This window comes from Haliaeetus albicilla, chromosome 10, assembly GCF_947461875.1.
Source record: "Haliaeetus albicilla chromosome 10, bHalAlb1.1, whole genome shotgun sequence".
NCBI lineage: Eukaryota > Metazoa > Chordata > Aves > Accipitriformes > Accipitridae > Haliaeetus > Haliaeetus albicilla.
Genome location: NC_091492.1, coordinates 25,209,414 through 25,230,834, shown reverse-complemented (window position 1 = coordinate 25,230,834; position 21,421 = coordinate 25,209,414). Strand labels below are relative to the sequence as shown.

General features: G+C 48.8%; 1 protein-coding gene across 2 annotated transcripts; it reads right to left on the bottom strand.

Annotated features, from left to right (window-relative positions):
• Positions 1–291: 291 nt before the first annotated feature.
• On the bottom strand, positions 292–21,417 carry RPRD2 (regulation of nuclear pre-mRNA domain containing 2). Of its 2 annotated transcripts, XM_069794285.1 has the most exons (11): positions 20,843–21,417; positions 14,221–14,350; positions 11,463–11,563; positions 10,200–10,277; positions 8,818–8,870; positions 7,943–8,069; positions 6,865–7,040; positions 5,900–6,185; positions 5,266–5,541; positions 4,777–4,980; positions 292–4,088 (listed from the first exon to the last, which is right to left on the bottom strand). In XM_069794285.1, the coding sequence occupies exons 1-11, from the start codon at positions 21,060–21,062 to the stop codon at positions 1,360–1,362; spliced, it is 4,380 nt and encodes a 1,459-aa protein (XP_069650386.1). In that variant the 5' UTR covers positions 21,063–21,417; the 3' UTR covers positions 292–1,359. The 2 variants fall into 2 exon arrangements, with proteins under 2 accessions (XP_069650386.1, XP_069650388.1); XM_069794287.1 differs by lacking the exon at positions 10,200–10,277.
• Between the last annotated feature and the right edge of the window lie 4 nt (positions 21,418–21,421).

The window sequence follows — 21,421 nt, the reverse complement described above, 5'->3', positions numbered from 1 at the left end:
ACGGAACCACTGACAACACGGGGGGGAGGTAACGGGACCCCCTCAAGGCGGTCCTCGCGCCTCAGGGCCCCCGGCTCTCCCACAGCCCCGGGTATCCAGAGGAGACCTGGGGTTTAGTCAGCCACGACCCCAGCCCGCCTCCCCCCCCTCCGGCTCGGTGCGGGGCCAGGCCGGCTCCACGGAGCCGGGAGAGGGAAGAAGCCCCCCCGGGGGCCATGGCCGGCGGTGGGGGTGGGATCCCGTCAGGACCGATGTGACCGAGTGCACGCGACAAAGAAAGGATCCACCACCTTCTCGTTTTTGTAATTTTTATGTAGATATTTAACCCTACACCTTTATCAAACATATATGATGGATTCTAGCAACTAAAAAACAAAAAAAAAAACAAAAAAAACAAAAAAAAAATTTAAAATAAATCAAGTAAAATTCCAACTTCATATAAAAGCCGCCGGCGCGGCTGCGGGGCGGCCCTGCGCGGGGGTGGGGGGGTGGGGGGGGTGGGGGCAGCACCCCGAGCCCCCTCCCCCCCCGCGGGCTCCGTCTGCGCGTTTTGAACGATCCGAGAGATGGAATTAAAAAGTGATTATTATATACACACACGTAGAAAGTCAACAGTGTTCCCAGGGGAAGAGGAAAAAAAAACCCAACCAAAAAAACCCAAAATAAACCAAAAACCAACCAACAGATGACTTTTTTTTCCCGCGGCGGGTGAGATGGAGGAGGGGGACACAGGCTGGGGGACCCCTCCTTGCTCCCGGGGTGCCGGGAGCCAAACAGTCCAGCCGGCGGCAGCGGAGATCATCGTAGGGTGGTTTGGTTTTGTTTGTTTTTTTTTTTCCTTTGCCTTTTTTTTGGTGTTTTTTGCCAGCCAGAGGGGGAGCAGTGACCATCGCTGCACAGGAAGGCACAGGAGGGGTGGGGGTCTCTGCCACCGCCAGCGCTTGGACCCTTCACTCCTCCCTGCAGCAGCGATTTGGTAATCGGCTAAAAAACAACATCCCAACAGCACGCTTCATCTTTCCTTTCGGTTTTTTAAGTTTTTTTTCTTTTTTTTGTGGTTTTTTTTCCTTTTAACTTTTTAAACTACTACTGGAAGTTTTTATTTCAACAGCAATGCTTCTTTTCGTTAAAACTTTTTTTTTTTCCTAGTCTCGCACCAACTGGGTGGGCTTGGGAAATAAACAACCTCAAAAAAAAAAAAATTAAAAAAAAAATTACAGAACATTTAATTTAGGAGGTGGTTATGGGGCTCTTGAGGGAAAGAAAAGAAAAAAAAATTATGGAAAAACCAAGTGAAAGCGCTACTCCGTTGCTCTCTACAGCGTCCAGATGCCTTCGCTCAGGAGCTGGGCGTCTGCTTCAGTACCTCGGGGGGAAGAAGGGGCGTTTTGGGGCGAAGAAGGGGGACCCCCTCCCGAAGGGCGGCCGGGGCCTTTTCAGGTTATGGAAGGGGTCTCTGCTTACGAAGGGCTCTCGTGGCCTGAAGTCAGCCCGGGGGGTCCTGACCAGCACCCCACCACGGCTCCCACCGTCCCTGTGAGCAGGTGGGCCCAGGCCGCGGGCCGCCCCCAGCTGCTCCCTGGAGAGGGGGGTCAGACCCACGGCCTCACGGGAGCGGGACAGGGGGGCTGCGGCGTGGTCCCGCTGTTGGGGTTGGGTCACCGGCTCCCGGGGTCCGGCGTGCACAGCGAAATGCTCTTTCATCGTCCCTTGGTGGATCGTACCGTGCTCCTTGGAGAAGGCGCCGGCACCGTGCTCCACCGCCATGGGGGGTGGCGCGGGGAAGGGGGCGCCGCTGTGTTCCCCGGCCGGCGGCGGCTGGGAGGGGAAGGGGACACCGGCGTGCTCCCCGGGGACAGGGGGTGGTGGGGGCGTGGGGAAGGGGACGCCAGCGTGCTCCACGGAGGGAGGTGGGGGGACACCATGGGGCAGTGACAGTGGAGTGGAGGTTTCCTTTGAGAAGGGGTTGGCGTGATCCACCGCTGGCATGCGGGGAGGGACCGAGTGATCCCTCGGGAAGAGGCTGCCATGGTCCTTGGGGGGGGCAGCTGGGGGCCCAGCGGGCGGACCCACCGGCTCCCGTTGGAAGGGAGTCCCATGCTCAATGGGAGGCGGCGCGAGGGGCGGCGGTGGCGGCATGTGGTGCTCAAAAGCGGGGCTGAAGTTATTTGTTCGGAAGTTGTTGACGCTCTCCTGGAAGGGCGGCACGTGCTCCTTGTACGGTGCTGGGAAGCCCCCCATGCCGGGCAGCTCTGATGTGCCCGAGGGCCCGTTATCAAAGGCGCTCCCACCACTGCTCATCTCGAACCACCCCGCTGCTCGGCTTGCCTCTCGCCCGTGTCCTCTATTCCCCTTTCCCAGAACCCGGATGGACTCCACGGTCTGGATGGGCTCTCCTGACATCCCCCTGCTCGAGGCATTGTGGTAACCCAGCGTTTCAATGGGAGCCCCTTTCTCCTCAGTGCTGTCGGGCAAGTCCAAGCAGGATGAGGAGACCCTGGTCTCTATGCGGTAATGCTCCTCCTGCGGCTGCGGCTCTCCCTTGGGAGCTCCAGCCGGGCCATGACCAGACAAGCTCACCCCCTCGCTGGAGCTACTTTTGGAAATTTGGCCAAAATGCTTCTCCTCAGAGGACTTACGGGAGGCGTTTTTGAGCATGTTCTTGAACTCAATGGTTGACGTGGCGGAAATGGAAGAACCCAACGATTTCTCCACGCTTGCCGTGGGTGCTCTGCCTGCAGGGCTGGAGAGGGCATTTTGAGAAGAGAAAAGTGAGCGGTGGGGAATCGAGTGGGGCGAGTCCGGGTATTGCTTCTGCGAGAGGCCGGAGTGCACCACTGATTTCGGCAAGTTGTTGTGATTGGAGTCCGGTGTGAAAAACACATCATTCTTGCTGGGCGAAGGGGAGCCGTCCGAGGTGGAGTCGTTTCCCCTGAGGCCGTAGCTCCCGTACATCCCTGGAGATGATGCCAGTGGGTCGCAGCTCTCGCTCTGATCAAGAATAGACCTCATCGACTGAGGAAAGGACGACTTCACACCAAACTCCTGTGATCTTTGACCATAGCTGGACAGGACCGGCTGGTACTCTGCAGCTTCAGAGAGTTTACTCGATTTCAAGATCGACTTGGCAGGCTTCTTCTCCAGGTTTAGCATGGCCGATGGCGGCGGCCCAGAGTAATCGAAGTCACGGTAATCTTCATCTTCTTGAAAAGACGTGTCTGGGTAAAACTTCTCCTGGGAGGAGTCCATTAAAGAGGAAGGTATCTCCATGCTGTCTGCAGACTGCTTGTACAGGCCAGACGGAGACTCTCTACCAAGGCCAAAGGGCCGGTAGGTGTGCACGGAATTGGAGAGTTCTTGGGAATATCCATCGTCCCGGCTCTGAAGAGGTGACCTTGTGCTGCTAGGAGTAGAAGAACCGGGGCTCATGATTTTTGACAGCAGGGAGATAGTGTCGACATTGCTTGATGTTGGCTTATCCATCATCTCGTCCTGGGTGGGCGTCCCGCTTCGCTCATCGCGCACCGGTGTTCCATCCACATTGTCCATGGAAGTGCTGGTAGGACCACGCTGGAAGTCAGACGCATGACTCTCTGTTGCGATGCTGGACCCTAAGCTGCTGAGAATTGGAATATTCAAGTTCAGACCGCTGAAGCCAGGATTTCCCTTCAAGAAATTGTGTATCTTCATCTCCAGGCTCGGAGAAGGGGGTTCCGATTCCAGCTTTGCTTTTGAAATTTCGGAGGATTGACCCAGTGAGGTTTCTGTTGGCAAAAGGGAAGAAGGGCTGGTAGGGTGGGAACTGGAAAATCCCAGGGAATTGGTTGGCGGCTTAAAACTGGAGCTTGACAGCCCTGGGGTATGTCCCACAGGAGCCTTATTAACTGAAGTTGAGGAAACCTCAGCGGTAGATGAGTTTGGAGAATAACCAAAACTTTTGGATATAAAGGACTGAGTATTGGAAGGAATATTCCTCCCCTTCACGCAAGGAACAGTCGTGTTGGCTGGCGATGCTGAAGTGCTCTGTGAAGCAGTTTCGCTTGACTGAACGGTATTTCCAGCAACACTCTGAAGTAAGGATGACAAACCTGGAAAAAAGAACGCTGCGTTCAGATATTCAGGTAAGAGGCAAGTCAACCTGAGCTGCTGTCAAGGGAAAGGTTTCAGTATTTGTACTGCAGATGTCATTCCTTAAAACCGCTTCATGTTCTACCCAAGAAAATGACTGGATTTTGCTGCATTAATATTGCCCTTAGCACCCACCGAGGTGCAAACTTTTGCCAGAGGCCCAGATTGATCTAGAAATATAAATTACAACATACATCTGAATAAGGTGGGTAATAACTCATCCTGGCTTTGTAACCAGGTGTAAAAACCACTGCACTACCGACCAGGGTTACATATGCAAGGCGCAGAAGCAGGACCAGCATCTCCGGGAATTTTTTTGCTTGAAAAAAGTGCTCTCGGAAGCACAGGGAAACCACAAAGACCTCTCTTGGTCTCCTGTCCCGTTCAGTACCCTTCCACAAAGTGTTCTGGATAAGCGCCCTTCAGTCATGGCAAAAATATGAAGATGTACAGAAAAGCAATAAAACTCACTGGTCCATAACAGATATGCTACCTGAGAAAAAGTCATGCATTTGCCAAAGACATGATACATTCCAAATAAGATTTTCTCCCTTCATTTTCACTTTAGGACAAGCACAGCAGCACATTTCAGCGTGGCCACTGCCATCTATACACAGTTAGCCATTCCCTCAAGACCCGCTCCGGTACCTTGCAATGCTGGTGCAGTCTGAGTCTGGGTTTTGGAGAGAGCAGACAAAATACTTTCGGGAGTTATTTCAACTTTGGAGAGAATGTTTGCTAACGGATTTGAAGGAACAGATGGAGTCACCATGACAGGAGTCTTCAGGCCGCTAGTAAGAGCTGTTGGGCTCGTCGGGGTTCCCGGAGAAGGTCTCGAGGCAGGACTGACACCTAGGACAGAAGCACACACCACTCACGTACATTGCTTTATTAACAGAAGCTTTTTTTGGCTCAAGTTTTCCACAGATACAACTGCAGCAGAGCTCCACAGAGTCTGAGTAAGGAGAGGCTCATGAAGCTGACAGTCATGTGCCAGAAAGACTGAGCCAGATCTTTTAAGTAGTAACTCATTCATGTTTATTTTGAGACAATTAAAACTTTAAAAGATTACAAAACACAACTCCATTGTTAGCTCTGTTAACCAAACACCTGGGCTAGTACCGCTTCAGCACTCACCTGTATTTTTCATTACAGAAGTTAAACTGCTAAGAATGGAGCTGATCTTTGCCAGGTCCACGTTGGCCAGGTTGGGCAACGCAAGCGCTGGTGATGGAGGGACGGGTGCAGCGCTCACCACCTTTGGAGCCGGAGGAGTCAGAGGAGTCTGGGCAGGTGTTGTCACCGTCACCGAAGTTGTGCATGCTGCAGCGGTAGATGGCACTGCTTTGGGGACGCTTTCAGTCTTTGTGGGTGCCGAAGCTGGAACAGCCTGCTTCTCCTTCCTCTCTTCCACTGCATCAGAGAGGGGGGAGAACAAGACCAGAACCATCACTCTGTCCCCAAAGAATTAGTTAGGGTACAGGATTTTCAATGGGACCCTCATCATTTGGCATGTTAGGTCTGATTTCCTGCAGGCTATGTAGAAATGTATTTGATGAGTGGTTTGGGAGATGGGAACAATCATAGCTAGATTGGGACTTCCCTGCTTGTGTCAGGGCACTGTGGCAGGAGATTGAAACCCAACAGCACCAATCCGCAGCCCAACAAGGGCTTTAGGCATCCTCTCTATCCCAAACGAGGCTTGAAAGGACTGTTTTGTCTCATTGTAATTTCTACACGACAATCACTCTGCTGCCCCTGCAGAACATACCAATAATTTTAGACGTGTCATCCTCCACATCAGAGAGCTCCATGTCTTCCACATCCCGATTATCCGTCACAGGCTCTGGAGATACCGTCTTGCGGCTTCCGACCACCGGAGACCGGGAGTTATCCTCCTCCCCCATCCCCTGAAAAGGGGACTCAGAGCCCGTCGGAGATGGGGCATCCATACTTGGAGAAGGGACAGGAGACTCCTCCGGATCAGGAAGTGTTGCTTTTAACTGGTCTAGCTTTTTCTTTAGATTGCTCACTCGATTAGCAAATGTTTTATAGGCCTAAGAAAGAAAGGACATCGGCCTGAGTATCTTTTACAGGAAGAGAGCATGCCTCAATCACCTCCCTAATGAAGAAGCACACAGCCTTAGAAAACCACTTTGAACTACCTGTACCCTGCAGTGAGAACTCTGTAGTAAGAACCCAGCTTTACAGTGTGACTTGCAGAGCAATGACCACAAAAAAAAGGGAAGGTAAAACCTTTTTCCAGTGACTTAAACAAGTTTCATAAAAAAAATGTTTTCTAACAAATACGCTGCCAGTTTGAGTTTGGGTTTTTTTTTGTAGGGCTGAGGGGGCGTTGGTTGTTTCTACAATGCTTTACTGAATTCTTTGTTCATTCATCTAGTTTGCATATTGATCACAGCTTGTGCAGTATCCAGAATTAGGATTTGTTACACTAACTGTAATTTTCTCCCCATTTAAAAATCCAGAGGGGCTACAAAATTCCAGCAACATACAAGAACTGAGCTTCTGACCCACGGATTTTTGTAGCGTCTCCTTTTCTTGCCCGACACCTCAACCCTGCTCTTTTCTGAAACCATTTGTACAACAATCACGCCAAACTTTTTTTTTTTTTTTTGTGAATAGAGACAATGCATTTTCTAGCTTCTGAGATGCTTAGTTGAACACAGGCGGATGTCAGTCTGCCCGAGGAGGATCGAGGAAAAACGTACTTACATTTGCTACCACCTTGACTTCCTTATACTGTGCTTCATAAAATATACCGGCATTCTCCAGGGCTTCAGTGAGAGAGGGGCCATTCTTCACTTGCTTGTCTAAGCCATTTACAAACTCCTCCAGCTTTGAACTTGCTTCTTCAAACTCCTTGGAGAACTTTTTTCCTCCTGTTTTATCTGCGAGGAGATTAACACCACGTAAATAAGCTGCCCTCTGCCAAACAGGATATCAGCTCTCAGAAGCGCGTCCTCAACAGCAGCAACCGGGAAGTTCAGACAACGGACACTACATCACACCATACACTCCCTAGACCGCCCCACTCACCTGTCGATATCCATTGAAAAAAGAGGCCAAGTTGCTAGCAGTCTCTATTGTTTTTCAACTAGTTATTAGTGGTAAATAAATTCAAGACACAGAAATGTAAAATTTTACTCTTTCAACTACCCAGAGTGTACTTCCATTTTGGAAGAGGCAAAAATCTTGAGTTTTGTTTTTCCTTTGTTACCATATTCCAAGGGTTCCTAACATCATCGGCGTTCACATATACAAGTTATGACTGTAAATGACCATTTTCAAAGACCGCAGTCATGGATTACCAAGTACAGCTGGAGCTATCTGCAGTTTTACAATTAAATTTCCTGCTAACACAGTTCAACGTAACTCAGTTTGTTTACCCCTAACATGCACTGTTTGCTATCGGACTCACAGTTGGCATTCTCAAACTGTATCCATTGATGGATGCCTTCACTTAAAATATTAAATCCAAAATTATTTATGGGGTTCTGAATACATTAAGGACAATGCATGTTTTAACATCATAGGAGGGTGTGTTTGAATAGTACAAAATACACTTTCATCACTTCTGCTTTGTCCGAGGTCTGTATCTGTGGATTTCTATGAACAGGCTCAAATTAACAAAGACTTTAGGCTTGGTGGTTAACTGCACTTTGAAATTCTGGCATTTTACAGACACAGTCTGATTTCTGGTCTAAGGCTCAACAGAACCGAGGAGCTCCTACAACTGTATTTGCACCTCCTTCAATTACATCAGGTTTTGTACGTTATACGCTGTTTTTACCTTTTAAGCATTTAAGTGTTTCAGTGCTGCACACATCCACTCTCATAGTGGAAAGCTGCTTCTCTTTCAGTTCTATCTGGTCTTCCGAGCGCTTATATAATAGCAATTCATCAATGAGAGACTGCGGCTGAAAAAAAATCAAACAAGAACAGCACCCTCATCACATTCCACGGAAGAGAAGCCCTGCTGTGCAGAGCTAACAGCACAAACTTGCTTCAGCGACAAACAATGCTCCGGTTCAAAACCATTCCAAACGAGAGCTAACGCAGAAATGAACTGTGCGAACCTCTAGATTTTTAACCTCAGGTCAAAGAGATCAGCAGACTCAGGCTCAGGCAGAGGCTGTAGTTCTACAAGTCTCCTTGTAGATGATGGCTAAGATTAGGGAGAGGCCTTTTTTATTTTCTTTTTTTTAACTCTACTAGTGCCCACACATTTCACTAACACACCGGACTCCTTTGGGGGACCTAATTTAGATAAATTTCTTGCCACCATCTCCTCGGCCACCCTAAACTCTTCCTTCACTACGACGATCTGACCATACGCCTCAGCCAGCCCCTCTAAGTGTAGGACCCATGAATTTCACACAGCTCCCAAGAAGACAAACTGCTCTCTTGCACAAGGTTACCCCAGATGAAAACCAGCATATCTGCAGGGAGCCTCTGCACTGCTCCTGAATGCTTTCCAGCTGCCTTGTTGTCCCTAAGGGTGCACAGAAGCAGTAGCAGCCCTAACATTGTATGACAAGGAACAAAAAGACACTGAACACTAGAGCTTCCCATCAAGCTTATGCTGCTGGTGGATGTAAGCTACACAAAAGCTACAGCCCAAGGAGGGAGGTTAATGCAACGGTGTATTTCCACTTGCAGACTTACTCTGAATTCGGCAACAATCTTGGACTTCAAAGCAGCTTTCGGGTTTGTGGATGCTGTTGGAATAAAGAAAATATATAAAGAAACCAAGGAACTACACCCCAACTAAAAGTAAGTCACAACAGGCAGTTCTAATAGAAAATATTTTAACATAATTCAACAAAAGACTTGCAGGCTGTTGTTACTCATTACATTTTCTCCTCCACACAGATGTCCCTCAATGCTCTGGCTTTCCATTACCTAATCGGGGGACAGTCACGTGCAGCTAGATAATGACTGAGGTCAACAAATTATACTATCGCTTTTTTTTTTTTTTTTAACATGCTGTAAAAATTTACTGTGCATACCTTTTCCAGCTCTACCATTGGGAAGACAAGTCCCTGCAAGGGTTGATCTAACAGCCTTATCCAGTGAGTTTATACCTCTCTACAAGGAAGGTAACATTATTTCCTAAGTTCCAGACTTAGAGCTGACACACGCAGTCCAGCATTTCCTTCGGACAGGATCTCCCCTCGGTACTTACTAGGCCTAAACATGCTCTCAACCTTAAAACCACACCTCTATTCTAACATCTTATTAACAGAGCGGGGGGAACAAATCCCACTATCAAGAGACACTAAATCCATTGGTTTCTGGACAAAAAAGGAGAAACATCTGATAAGCAGCAAAACACTAAACCCTTCATCCATGCTGAATGTAGCACATTTTTGTTTAGGAAAGCAGCTTGTGACGTTAAGCCCAGTAATAAACGCTTCCAAACTCTTCTATTAACCTTCTGATCTCAGCACATGTACAGGCGGGTGCATGCCACATCTTACACCTAACGTTCCACCATCTCGCTTTACAGACCATTCAAAGCTTTAGAGTATAATAAGATTAGTAAGATTGGTATATTATAAATGCATTTCCTGCTAGACTGCACTCCCGGTACTGTCGGACGCCAGAGTTCATTATCTGCACTGCCAGCTTCCAGTTTTCTTTTATCCTAGCACCTAGTTTGCTGTTGAAGATGTGTTCCTGAGCACAAAAGTAGTGTCCACCTCCTGCTGCCAAAGTACACGGTTCTGTCTGTCTTCTCTCCATCTCTGCATAGTCTAATGCCAGTTTCCAAGAAGTTCCACCAGCTCTTTCCTCTACTGTTCATAACCTCCACTCTCATAAAGGTTTTTTTTTTTCCTCTTACTTCATTCCTTTAAAAAGTGGTTCTCTAGCAACAACTCCTTGGTGCTTTACATATTAGTCTGTAAGGAGCTTTACAAGCCTGGAAGATGCATGCTGGCTCATGTTTTAGTCCAGGTACTTTGCCCGGTTTGGGCTAGCCTTTCTTCTGTTCCTCAAGAAGGCAATTTCTATATTAGTTCAGAGAGTTCACATTGTTTCCTTACTTTGCGATTTCTTCCACGGCTTATTCGGTTGTTTGTTCAGAGTTTCTTTCAGCTGCTTCTGAGTTTTGAAAGTGGTACCTGGAAAACATTTCATTTTTTGCAGTCTGGCATTATGGGATTCCTTTAAGAATCTGGTTTTGGTGCCATATGGTTGCATGGTAAAAGAGTGAACAGAAATTTGTTTTAAAATACCTAGACCAACTTCCTTAGATGAGCTGCTGGATGCCCAAGAGAACCTAAGTTTACTCAGGAATACAGCAACCTGTGGCATGGTCTTCCATTTTTAAATCAAGTTTCTGTTTGCCCTTACACTAAGACAGCTCAAAAATCACAGTAATGACCAGAGTAAAAACGAAAAACACAGGGCATCTAAAAATAAAACTATACCACTCCGCTCTTTAAGTAGGCTTTTACAAAATCATCATTCAACAGGCAAGTAATACAAGTTGGGAAAATAGCCACAATACCTAATTTACAAGTAATCTGAAATACTTTTGTTTTCAGGTTACAAAAATGAGAGATTTCAGAATGTACACATAAACTTCACTTCTCAACATGCAATGCCCAACTAAAGCCTTTTCACATACCAAAGCCTGAACTCGAGACACTGTGTTTCTCCTGCCATGATGACGACTGGCTCTCAAAACCACACATGAGGATTTCCTGAAGCACCTTTAGCTCTTGATGTAACCAAGCAAAGCAGAAACATGGACTAATTTCCTTCAAGTATTTGAGTATCGGCTAATTTCTTGTTTCAACTGACTATGCGTGTTTCCAGTTAACGTTAGTCATTTCAACTTTTAAGCAGAGTTCTTTCATAAGTACTTGAGGACACTTCAACCCTCCAGCTTCGCTCCCAGCCTCTTTCCAACGCCACAAATATTATTAGTAAAAACAACTTATTGCTGAAAGGGACTCAAAGGTAGAGCCAGGGACACAAGCCCTCTACCAGGGCACCATGTTCAGGACTTGTAGGACCACTTTACCTTCACATTCTGTTTACTCTCAGCTGGAACAATTCCAGCTTACGTGAAAGGATTCAGAGCTGTCTTGAGACAGGTACAAAAAACGTGAAGCAGATGAATTCAGTGCTGCTCACGTACAACACCTCACTACTTCAAAGTCTGTGCTAGGTGCAAATGCAGAAAGAACAGATACACACAATAAACTCATTTTACTCAGCAATTCCAGACACTTTCTTTAACGTCACCAAGCTCATGTGTTAGTCTGTAAGGCAAGAAATGCAAAGGGTAAGTAACTTACTCAGAGCTTCTTTTAGTGCCAAAATGGTTTCCTCGGGGTACACATTTCTGTCCTCCCAGATTTTGAAGATTCTTTCAATAGATTTGGAAACAGATGGATCCCTGAAAAAGAAGAGCATAATGGGTTTTCTTTACACCCACACTGTAATTTCTCATGATTCTAGAATGGATAATAATGTAAATAATGATGTATTTAAATAAAAACTTTAAAAGACCCTTCAGACTGGGAAGTTCTTTGTGCAGGTGACAACTTTAGTTCTACTGCAAGGGGTCCCAGTGAGACCAAGGCAGCAAGTCTGCATGCTTGGAGTTAAGCAAACACACACTTCCATATCATTATGGATCAGGGCCCTTTTTGGGGTAAAATTAGAAGGTTTTGGAGCAGTAGGAACACCAGTAGGATTTCTCTGAAGCCTTTCTTCATGGGAAAAAAAAATCTGTTACTCTTCCAAAGCAGTTTTCTATATGGATACTCCGGGAAAAAAGTGATTATTCCAGGGCAGGGAAAAAATAAAACATTACTCTCTTCACAGGTAAGAGTAACTATTTCAGAGAGAACTGACTGTACAGCAGATGACCAGAGGTGTTGAACTTCATCAAGAAGACAAGCTCTCCCACTCATCCCCTCTGTGCCTAGCAGCATCAGCCTTGGGAGTTAAGCAATGTCATCTCTAAGAATCTCCAAAGAAAGAAAGAAAAGGAGATGGCCTGGTGTCAAATAGTGTATCTCATCCAGGTGCTTCTGTTTCAAGGAAAAAAAATGACAAATAAAACATCTGTAAGCAACCACTTTCAAAGCATGTTCTCTGTAGACCCCCAAGTCAACACAAGGGCGCAGACCCAAGGGACAGCTCTTGGAATAAGAGAGGAAAAATGCATGATCAGACCAGTCATCACCCTGCTAATCACCCAAACAAAGAGCGCTTTCTACAAAGCAACCCAAATTAAAGTTCACGCACCCCGAATTTAGCACTCGGAGGGCAGCATGCAAGCCCAAACCCTGCCAACAACCAGAAGCGACTGCCCCAGAGGACTCCAGCTCAGAATAATAAACTCTAATTGGAAAGTGGAGCTGGCACCGTTGTTCCCTGTGGGACCCGGGCGGCAACTGGCACTGCAGCCTGGCTCCAAACCCAGAGCAAAGGAGCTGCTCTGCACCCTCAGGCAGCAGGTGCCCTGCCAGGCAGAGCTATAGAAGGAAAGGTGCTTCACAGAACCCTTTGGGTTGGGAGGGACCTTTTTAAAGACCACCTGAGCAGCTGTCCGACTCGACTTCGAGCCCTGCTGCATTTGCGTTCCAGCTCAGTGCCCCAAGAAAGTGTGATGCGTTTTCCAGACACTTTTGCTGCATTTTAAACCAACTGGAAGAAGGCTGGTCACCGAGATTCTGCTGTGGAGTGACACTGCTGTCCCTGGCCACACAAAGCTCTGCAAAGGGAAAGACAGGATGACACCACCTGGCAGGGCCAGCAAGGTGCACACGGAAGAGACAAAAATCTTCCATCGGAGTCCAAAAAGGGTAGCCAAGTCACACCTCCCATGGTACACAAACACTGGAAGACGGAAGCAGAAGGTTCACAGAACTTTTATCCATTTAATCATTTCTATACCAACATCCGGAACAGGACTGGGCTTGGTAAAGCCTGTTGGGGCTATCAAAGGATCGGTAACTTGCAATTCTTGCTGTAGCTTTTCCTCCTCTCTTTTGCTTTGGTAGCTCATACTCCCAGAATTTTTTCTCCCTCCTCTTCATTGCTGGCATCTATTAATGGTATTTGCAACTTTCTCTTCTGGCAACTTACATTTAAATATAAGCTAATGAGCAGTCCAACTTTAACCTTTTCCCTGCCTCATGCTATGTTCAACCATCTGCTGCTTCAAACTCTGTTCCAAAGACACAGAAACCAGCAACATCATGTTACTACTAAGGAGCTGCTTCATATTTTTACCATGTCCTGCCCCTTAAAGGCCATCTGGTTTGAGGAAGATTCAGAAACCAAAACGGAGGGCAGCAAGGCATCCTGCAGTAATGACGGGACAGGGCTCGCCCCACCAGGACACGTGCCAGCATGACATCTTTTCGTCCCACATTACTCTAATAAATTAAAGTCTCCGATTTCCAGCGGAGCACAAAACTACCTTTGAGAATGCATTACCTTGAAATAATGTTTTAGCAGATGGGTACGGCAGCACAGGAGCCACAGAGAAGCTCGCAGAAGCCAGGCAGGGATTAGACTGGCATCTGCGACACTTGTTCTTTTGGTGGGTGCCACAGGCAGATCCCTGGAGATCCTCTTCTTCCCTGTCTTGTTGCACCCCTCCTCACTGTAAGTGCTCCCCCAAGTCTGCCACTGTTCCCCCCAGCAGCAGCACAAGCCACCAGTGCCTGCAGGCAAGGGGAGGGCAGAGCTACACAGCACACACATATTGGTGCAAGACTTGCCCCTCACACCACTTCATGTGATAATTTTACTCCAAGGAGACTCCCATGCAAATTAAAAGCCAGCTCTACGCCCATTCTAGCACACTCCTTGTAGAGAAGCTCAAACCCACACAGTCGTTCAGGAGACCACCGTGCAAATTAAAAGCCAGCTCTACGCCCATTCTAGCACACTCCTTGTAGAGAAGCTCAAACCCACACAGTCGTTCAAACAAAATCCTTGAAATTTTGCTGATGTTTCTAGAGTTTGAGATGTTAGAAGAAAAAAAAAATATCACATTTTCTGAGACATTCAATCTTCCAACACACCATTACTTACTTCACTAATGAAGCAGCTTCAGGAAGCACTTCTGCAAACGTATCACGAAAGACAATCGCGTTTTTTCTCTTGCAGTTCTGTATGACGTCATTGGCCAAATAAAAAAGGTTCAGTCGATGAGGAAAGGCAGCTAAAGACAAAAAGAAAATTCAGATTCATCATCAAGTAGAAGTAGTCACACAAGCTGCATTTTGATAACATTTAAGTGCCTGCTTTTGGCAGTGGGGTGTTCAGCATTTCTGTCAATGGCATGTCCAAGGGCAAGTCCAACGGTCAAAACTGGGGACTAGAGAGAAAATCTTCAGTTTACATATAATTTCCAGATCTTCCCAAAAACTTCACGTTTGGTAACATCAAGCCTCAACTCTGACTTCGGCTTAGAAAGCTGTTGACTGTGTGCTATTTCTACGATACCCATGCAGCAGGAGGAACCGTACAGCCAGAGAGATCAGCATCGCCTGCCATAAGAGGTTGAACACAAAACAGCACAAACTTCTGCAGGGGAAAAAAACCCAAACGCTCCAGAGCATGGGTCTGGTCTGGTCTCCAAAGCTCCAGCATCACCCTGTTTGGGTACTGACTCAGTGCAACCTCCCATTTAATAATTTAGAGGCCACTTAGTCATATTTTCTAGGAATCGTCATGTATAAGTCTCCCTTTTTTTAAGCTTTAATGGCTTAAAACGGCCTCTAAGACTCACAGCTTTATCAGGGAGGTTTTACCAGGCACATACCTATGTCCATAGCTGTGCAGAGGGCACTTACTACAGACAGGGAGAGATATTCTTCACGTCCCTTTAAACACCTCCTATTGATACACCAATATTTATTAATACTGTTTAATAAGCGCTGCCGGTTCCTTGGCTGCCTGGATGGCCTTTTCTGACGTGCAGTTTAACGCCAACCAGGCACCAGCTTTTGTGCCGCACACAAAGGACCCTGGATCCCAGTCCCTTCTCCTCCAGAGACTGATTTCTCCAAAAAAACCTCCCCTGTCCCTGCTGAGCTGGCACTGACCTTAGTGCCCAGACCTCCCACCCACAGCCATACTCCAAATGCATCCACACCAAACGCACCTCTGATCTTCCTTATATTCAGCTCCAAATCTAATTATTTCATCTAACCTCTTCAGTTGGCCAGTAACAGCGCTTGTAGCGCAGTAAGCTCATCCACATGCTAATTAGCTTCTTCACTTAATTTAACGACACAACATGAGGATTTAAATATAGGAACAGTGACAATAGATGGTTTTGTTTCATGTGCCCATGAGCTCTATCAGGCTCCCACCTTCCCCGCATTACACCCCCCTCTGGCTGTACCCCAGCCGCACCAGTAATCAGAGTTTTTATCTAAAAACCCCTTAATTCTCCATCCCGCTCCATTTTCCAGTTGTCCCTACCTCAGCAGAGCCTATTCCCATGGCACAGCTGCACCTTGCAGCTCTCCTGGTCTCCAGGTTTCCCGTCACGAAGCTCTTAGCATCATCCCTGGTCCAGAGCCCTTGGTGGGAGCTTACCCCTTACTGACACCACTCCTGCACTCAACCTGTCGCAGAAAAACCCCAACCCACCCACTGCGGCGACTCAATCTCTGGCAGCTCTGTGCTCTCCTCCTGCTCAAAGCCAACCAGAAATAAAGCCAGGATTTTCACAAAACTCATTCACACCTTAGACCACGCCTAAGGAAAAGCCACTACGTGAGTATTTTCCAGCCAAGAATAAACTCACATGCTTTTGTTGGAAACTAATTGTTAAATTTTATCACCTGCCTCTTTTTCAACGTTCCTCTCTGATGCAGCAAAGAGGGTCTGTGGCCACCGACAGACTTCTGGCAAGGAATCGATCAAAGTAGGATCATAGCCACAGAAATACACAGTTAGTTTATTTTTAGTACACTGAATGCAATTATTTAAAAGTCTTATCATAAAGCAGAGATTCCCTGCTCACAAATGACAGTGCGTGCTCGCCTATGGGAAGCTGGGCATGAAACACTGGTGCTTTCTGGGACTCCTCTCTGTGCACAACTCTTGCCCGTGCTCTTGCACGCCTTTCCTGTGGAAGGGCTCAATCCCCAAAGAGGAATCGGCACCAATCAAGCAGACCCAGGTCCAGCACCCACTTAGCACAGGAGTCCCGGCACGCAGTGAACTTGGTTTAAAAGCTCACACCAGGAACTTTTTGACCGTACAAGCTCTATGCTGACCTACTGATATTAAAGGATAATTTAACAAGTTGTTTGTTCAAAATGAAGATCTTTCACAGAAGGCAGCCGCTTCGGGAAAGCAAAGTTGAGGATACATGCAAAGGCTTAGTTTGGTTTGATCGTCAAATCCTCAACACGTTGATGCCATGAAGCGAAGACCCTCCACGAACCCCTACAAGCAGCACTGACTCTTCTTGCTCGTTGCTGGCGCCTGCTGAGCATCACTACAGACCGATGGGTGAGCAAGAAGCATCATCCAGCCCTAAACCCAGCGCAGGAACAGCATGGCAGTCAAGGGGACAGCCAGCCCCCAGGGCGACCCTGCTTCCCACAGCCCTGTCCCCTCCGCCATCCCTGCCTACAGCGGCCACCGGGACACATGGCCAAAGGTGTGAGACCCAAGCCAGGCATTGCACAGCCGCTGCCTCCACCAGCACTGCAGCCGGCTTCTCACCTGTACTTTTGCTCCTCACATATTTTCCAGCTATTTTTTTGCTGAACGTATTTTTCATCCTTCCCACCAGCCTACTCCAACACCGCTCCAGCAGCTGCCACGTCAAGGAGCCTCAACTCCCATGTCCCAGAATAAGCTTTTACAGCAACAAGCACAACAAGCCCAAGGATTCCTTACCAGAAACTGTTATTTACAACCTTCACCCTAAACATGCTTACACGGCAGATAGGAGTTTGTTTGTCTGAGTGAGAAGCAGAGTGAGACATGCTCCGCTCTGCCTGGAGGGCTGGAAATCCAACCAGAGTGGTGCTGCGCTCGCCTGGCTTCCCGAGACCATTCAGAGCCAGCCTTCCCCAAATGCCAGCCTCAATAATCTATCAGATCAGCATCACATCAAAATGGGTTTTCTGTGATTTAATTAAAACCCAGCACTCCACTGCTAGTTCACCCGCTGGTCACTGGATGCTCTTTCTATCTCGGCAATGTTATCTACCAGCAGAGATAGCACTGATTTCGTATCTTGTGAAATAATGCAAAATAGATCTTGAAGATATAGAAATCTTTGATTTAAATGATTCAACATACACACAGCATTCAAATGCAGCAGAAAAACCCAAAGCCAAGTTCAAGACAAATGCCAAACTCATGGAGCACAGCTCGCACCATCACCTCTGCCACCACTTCCACAAGGCTGAATGCAGACCTCAGCCAAGGTAGAATTAATTTAGCTCCTCAATTTAGAGCTAATATTTATAAAACAAGATTCACCCAAATTGCACAGTAGGAAAGATCCATGCTAGACCAATAACCTAGGCTACGGACAAGCCGCAAAAAGAAAACCAAGCACCTTGGGGTCCAAGACGCACTTTGTACAAGGGGTTTCAACCACGTTATGCAACTAGCCACATCTGACGGGTGAATGGCTTCTTAATTACTCTTAGACTGTCTCAGCTTAAACTGGAGAGGAAATATAGACAAGAAACAGGAAATTTTATAACTGAGCCCACCACAGCTTTTTTGCTCAGCTCCAGGACAGCCACCTTCTCCATCGACTGATGCCTCTGGGTGGCCGGCATGCAATGTGTCCAATTTAACTCGCATTTAAGAGCTGCTCACCTGGACGCACTGACGAGACAACCCTCCTCTTGAGGGAAAGCTCGATTCACAACAGAAACTTTCCAGAGGTAAAGTTATTGCAGCATTACCTTGCAGAAACATTTATGACATGAAACTCTTGGCCAGAAACTGCAGCTGTGACTGGCTCATGCTCAGGACAAGCCTTGACCCGGGGAGGGAGATGCCCATGCCAACAGCAATGTATTTAAATACCAGCACTCTTTTTTTTTTCTGAAAGGACCAAATCTTTTGTCCAACTAGCCACATACCTCTTTGGTTACACTGGACATTTCACATCAGCTGAAACAAGTATCTAACAGCGATGCACAGAAAAATCTGTCAAGGTACGGTAAAATACAGATGCTAGGAAATACCCACAGCAAAATGCAGCCATTTCCTCTCAAGAGCGTGCAGAGGGAGAAGGATTGGCCACCCCTCAGGGCAGGAGCACCCACGAGACCACCAATGCTCAGGCAAAATCCCTTCACAGCCCAAGGCAGGAGCACCAACTGACCCGCAGGCCAGCCCAACGCCTACTTACTCTGATTTATAGAAGATAAAGAATAAAAAGGCTGATTTTTTTCCCCACACTTGACATTTTCTAAAAGCCTCCTGCAAGAAACCACCCTCAGCTCAATACTGGCATTGCTGGAGAGACACCGGGCAGGAAGTGCCCCACTCAAGGGTCTCACACTTAACAGAGATGTGTATCTAAGAGATACGAAGGCACTTCTCCCCCCAGTTAAAGGGGGGTGCCTTCACCTTCACCTGGGCAGAGCACCGACATACAGCCCCCAATCCCACCACAGCCATTCTTTGCTAGGAGCTCCCTGGAAAAAGCAGCTTTTATGCATTCTTAGAAGATTTAGAGTTAAAATATTTAAAAGCTGGGAAAGGAACCCAAAAGCAAGCTGCACTCACTGTTGTTATTACCACTGAACTCTTCTGGTTGGGACCACAACTTCCCGCTGCGCGAGAAGATGGGAGAGGCTGTGAGGTCCTTGGGGCAGAGAATGAAGTGTACCATGATGGGAAAAGCAGGCAAAAAAACCCCACCACATAAGCGGGAAGTAACCAATCAGGGGTCAGGACACAGCAGCATCACGGCCGCTGTCAAGGGATTGTTTTAGCTGGTACCTCGGACAAGATGCTTTAGGAGGAACCTGGACAAACACGAGGGGTGTTAAGGGGAGATCCTCGCAAGGGCTGTGCAAGGAAAGCCTTGAAAGCGCTCATACTAAAATAAAACAAAAAGTCCAGGCTGGTACTAAGGATTCAGGGGGAGGAACCAACAGCCCAGTAGCAGACATGAGCTGGCAGGGCAGGAACAGAGCATCAAGGGCCCTGCAAGTGGAAACAATTAAATTACTTTTGATGAGCTTGAGAAGGAGGGAAGGAGTGCAAAGGAGAAGGAAGGGGCAGCGCCAAAACAGCGTCTCTGGAAGCTCAGCTGCCTTGGCCAGGAGCTGAAAGACGAATGTCAGCCATGGAGAAGCGGCAGGAGTCCAGGGAAGAGTCTCCGCTCCACGAGCCAGCGGGACAGGAGCTGTAGGACGATAAACATGGGGGAGTTGTGCTGGCAAGGACCTGCCCCGAGGCACAGGCAGGGAACGAGGAGTCTGACCTACAGCGAGATGTTCACTGAGGTCCTAGAGAGGAGCCAGAACAGCAGATGTGACAAGAGACACCAAGTCCAGAGGAATCTGCACATCCCAAGGAGAGACATGAGCTGGATTTTGTTTGGAGGGGACATGCTCAGAGCGAGAGGGAGGACCGAGGATGATCCCGCAGGACCCCCCTGGTGACAGGGGCTGTCAGAGAGATGAGGATTTCCAGGAGAGGTGGACAATGACAGCGAGCCAGGTTGGACCAGGGCCAGCTTCTCCTCACCAGCAGGTCAGTACGGACCAGAGAACAGCCCTCGGGCTCTTACCTTACCCTCTTTAATCACGCATGTATGGACAAGAAAAAAAAGGTAAATAAAAAATTTCGGGGAAAAGGGCCCTCCGCATTTTGCAGAAGGGCCTCGATAATGAAAGCCAACTATCCCAAACTTTACAAAAGGTTTAGCACAAACTGGAGCGACACTCTGGGATGGGAACATTATCTTCCTGTTACTGCAAAGCTTACTTTAACTCCTGCGACAACAGGCAAAACCTTCACACAGCAGCGAGACAGCGGAGATAACGCCACCTTGTTTAGACTCATGAAAACATTAACTTTCCCACTCTCGGGTCACTGCTGCATCGCCTGTGGGCGCTCACCAAATCCAAGCGTTGGCACCCAATACTTATTCATGCCAACAACAGGCTGCTTTGACCATGGAAGGGGACAGCGACGGTCCCTCACCCCCACAATGCTGAAGGCATCTTTCCCCCCAGCTCTCAAAATAACGTTTTAGAAGATCCCGGGCAAGCACACGCAGAATTCAGGAGATTGAAGATGCCACCATTCAGGTGCAGACACGCAATTTTGTGTTTTTCTAAGCATGACAAGGTGATGCTAACCAGAAACCCTGCCTGGGGCCACACAACACCGACAGAGTTCTGAACGACCAGAGACCCTCCGATTTCATCGCTGCCCGATGTCGGCTCCAAAACCTCCGACACAGCCCCGTAAGCTGCACCCCATCGCCCCCCGCCACTGTGGACCCCCCAACCCCAGCCAGCGGCGGCCGACAGCCTCCTGCCCTGTGCACCCTCCTCGCCCCGACAAACACCAGGTGAAGCAGGATGAGGCTACGGGAAGGTGGACGAGCACCTGCCCGAAATCAAGGGACGGTCCCCCCGCGACCACGGCCCCCAGTGTCCCCGGTCACCCCCCACCTCCCCCGCCGGCGCCCCGCACTCACAGCGGCGCAGCCACTTCATCCAGTGGTAGACGATGGTGCTGTGATGCCGCTTGTTCTCCAGGCACCAGGAGGAGAGGCCCTGGATGGACTCCATCGTGTTGGTCACCGCCTGCAGCTTCCTGTCGAGCGAGGCCTCCAGCGCGCCGGCCGAGGAGGAGGAGGCGGCGGCCGAGGAGGAGGAGGAGGAGGCCCGGCCGCCGCCTCCGCCGCCCGCCGCCATCTTCCCGCCCTGCTCGCCCAACCGGGCCGCGCGGACGGCGGCGGCGCGGCTCTTCCCGCTCACGCTCTCGGCCTCGGCGGGGCCCGGGCGGCGGCGCCTCAGGAGGCGGCGGGACCCGCCGCGGCGGGGCGGGGAATGCGACGGCCCTGACTACGCCGGGCCAAGGAGTAAACGGCGGACAGGCGGCTCCGCCCCGAGGGCGATCGTTCGGTCGCGGCCCGTCGGGCCCCCGTCCGGCTGACCCGGGCGGCGGCTGGGAGCGGCGGCGGCGCGGTCAGCGGCCGGCCCCCCCCGCGCGCAGCGCCCGCCCCCCCGCCGCCATTTTGTGCCGGGCTCCCTCACACGGGCCGCCGCGACTC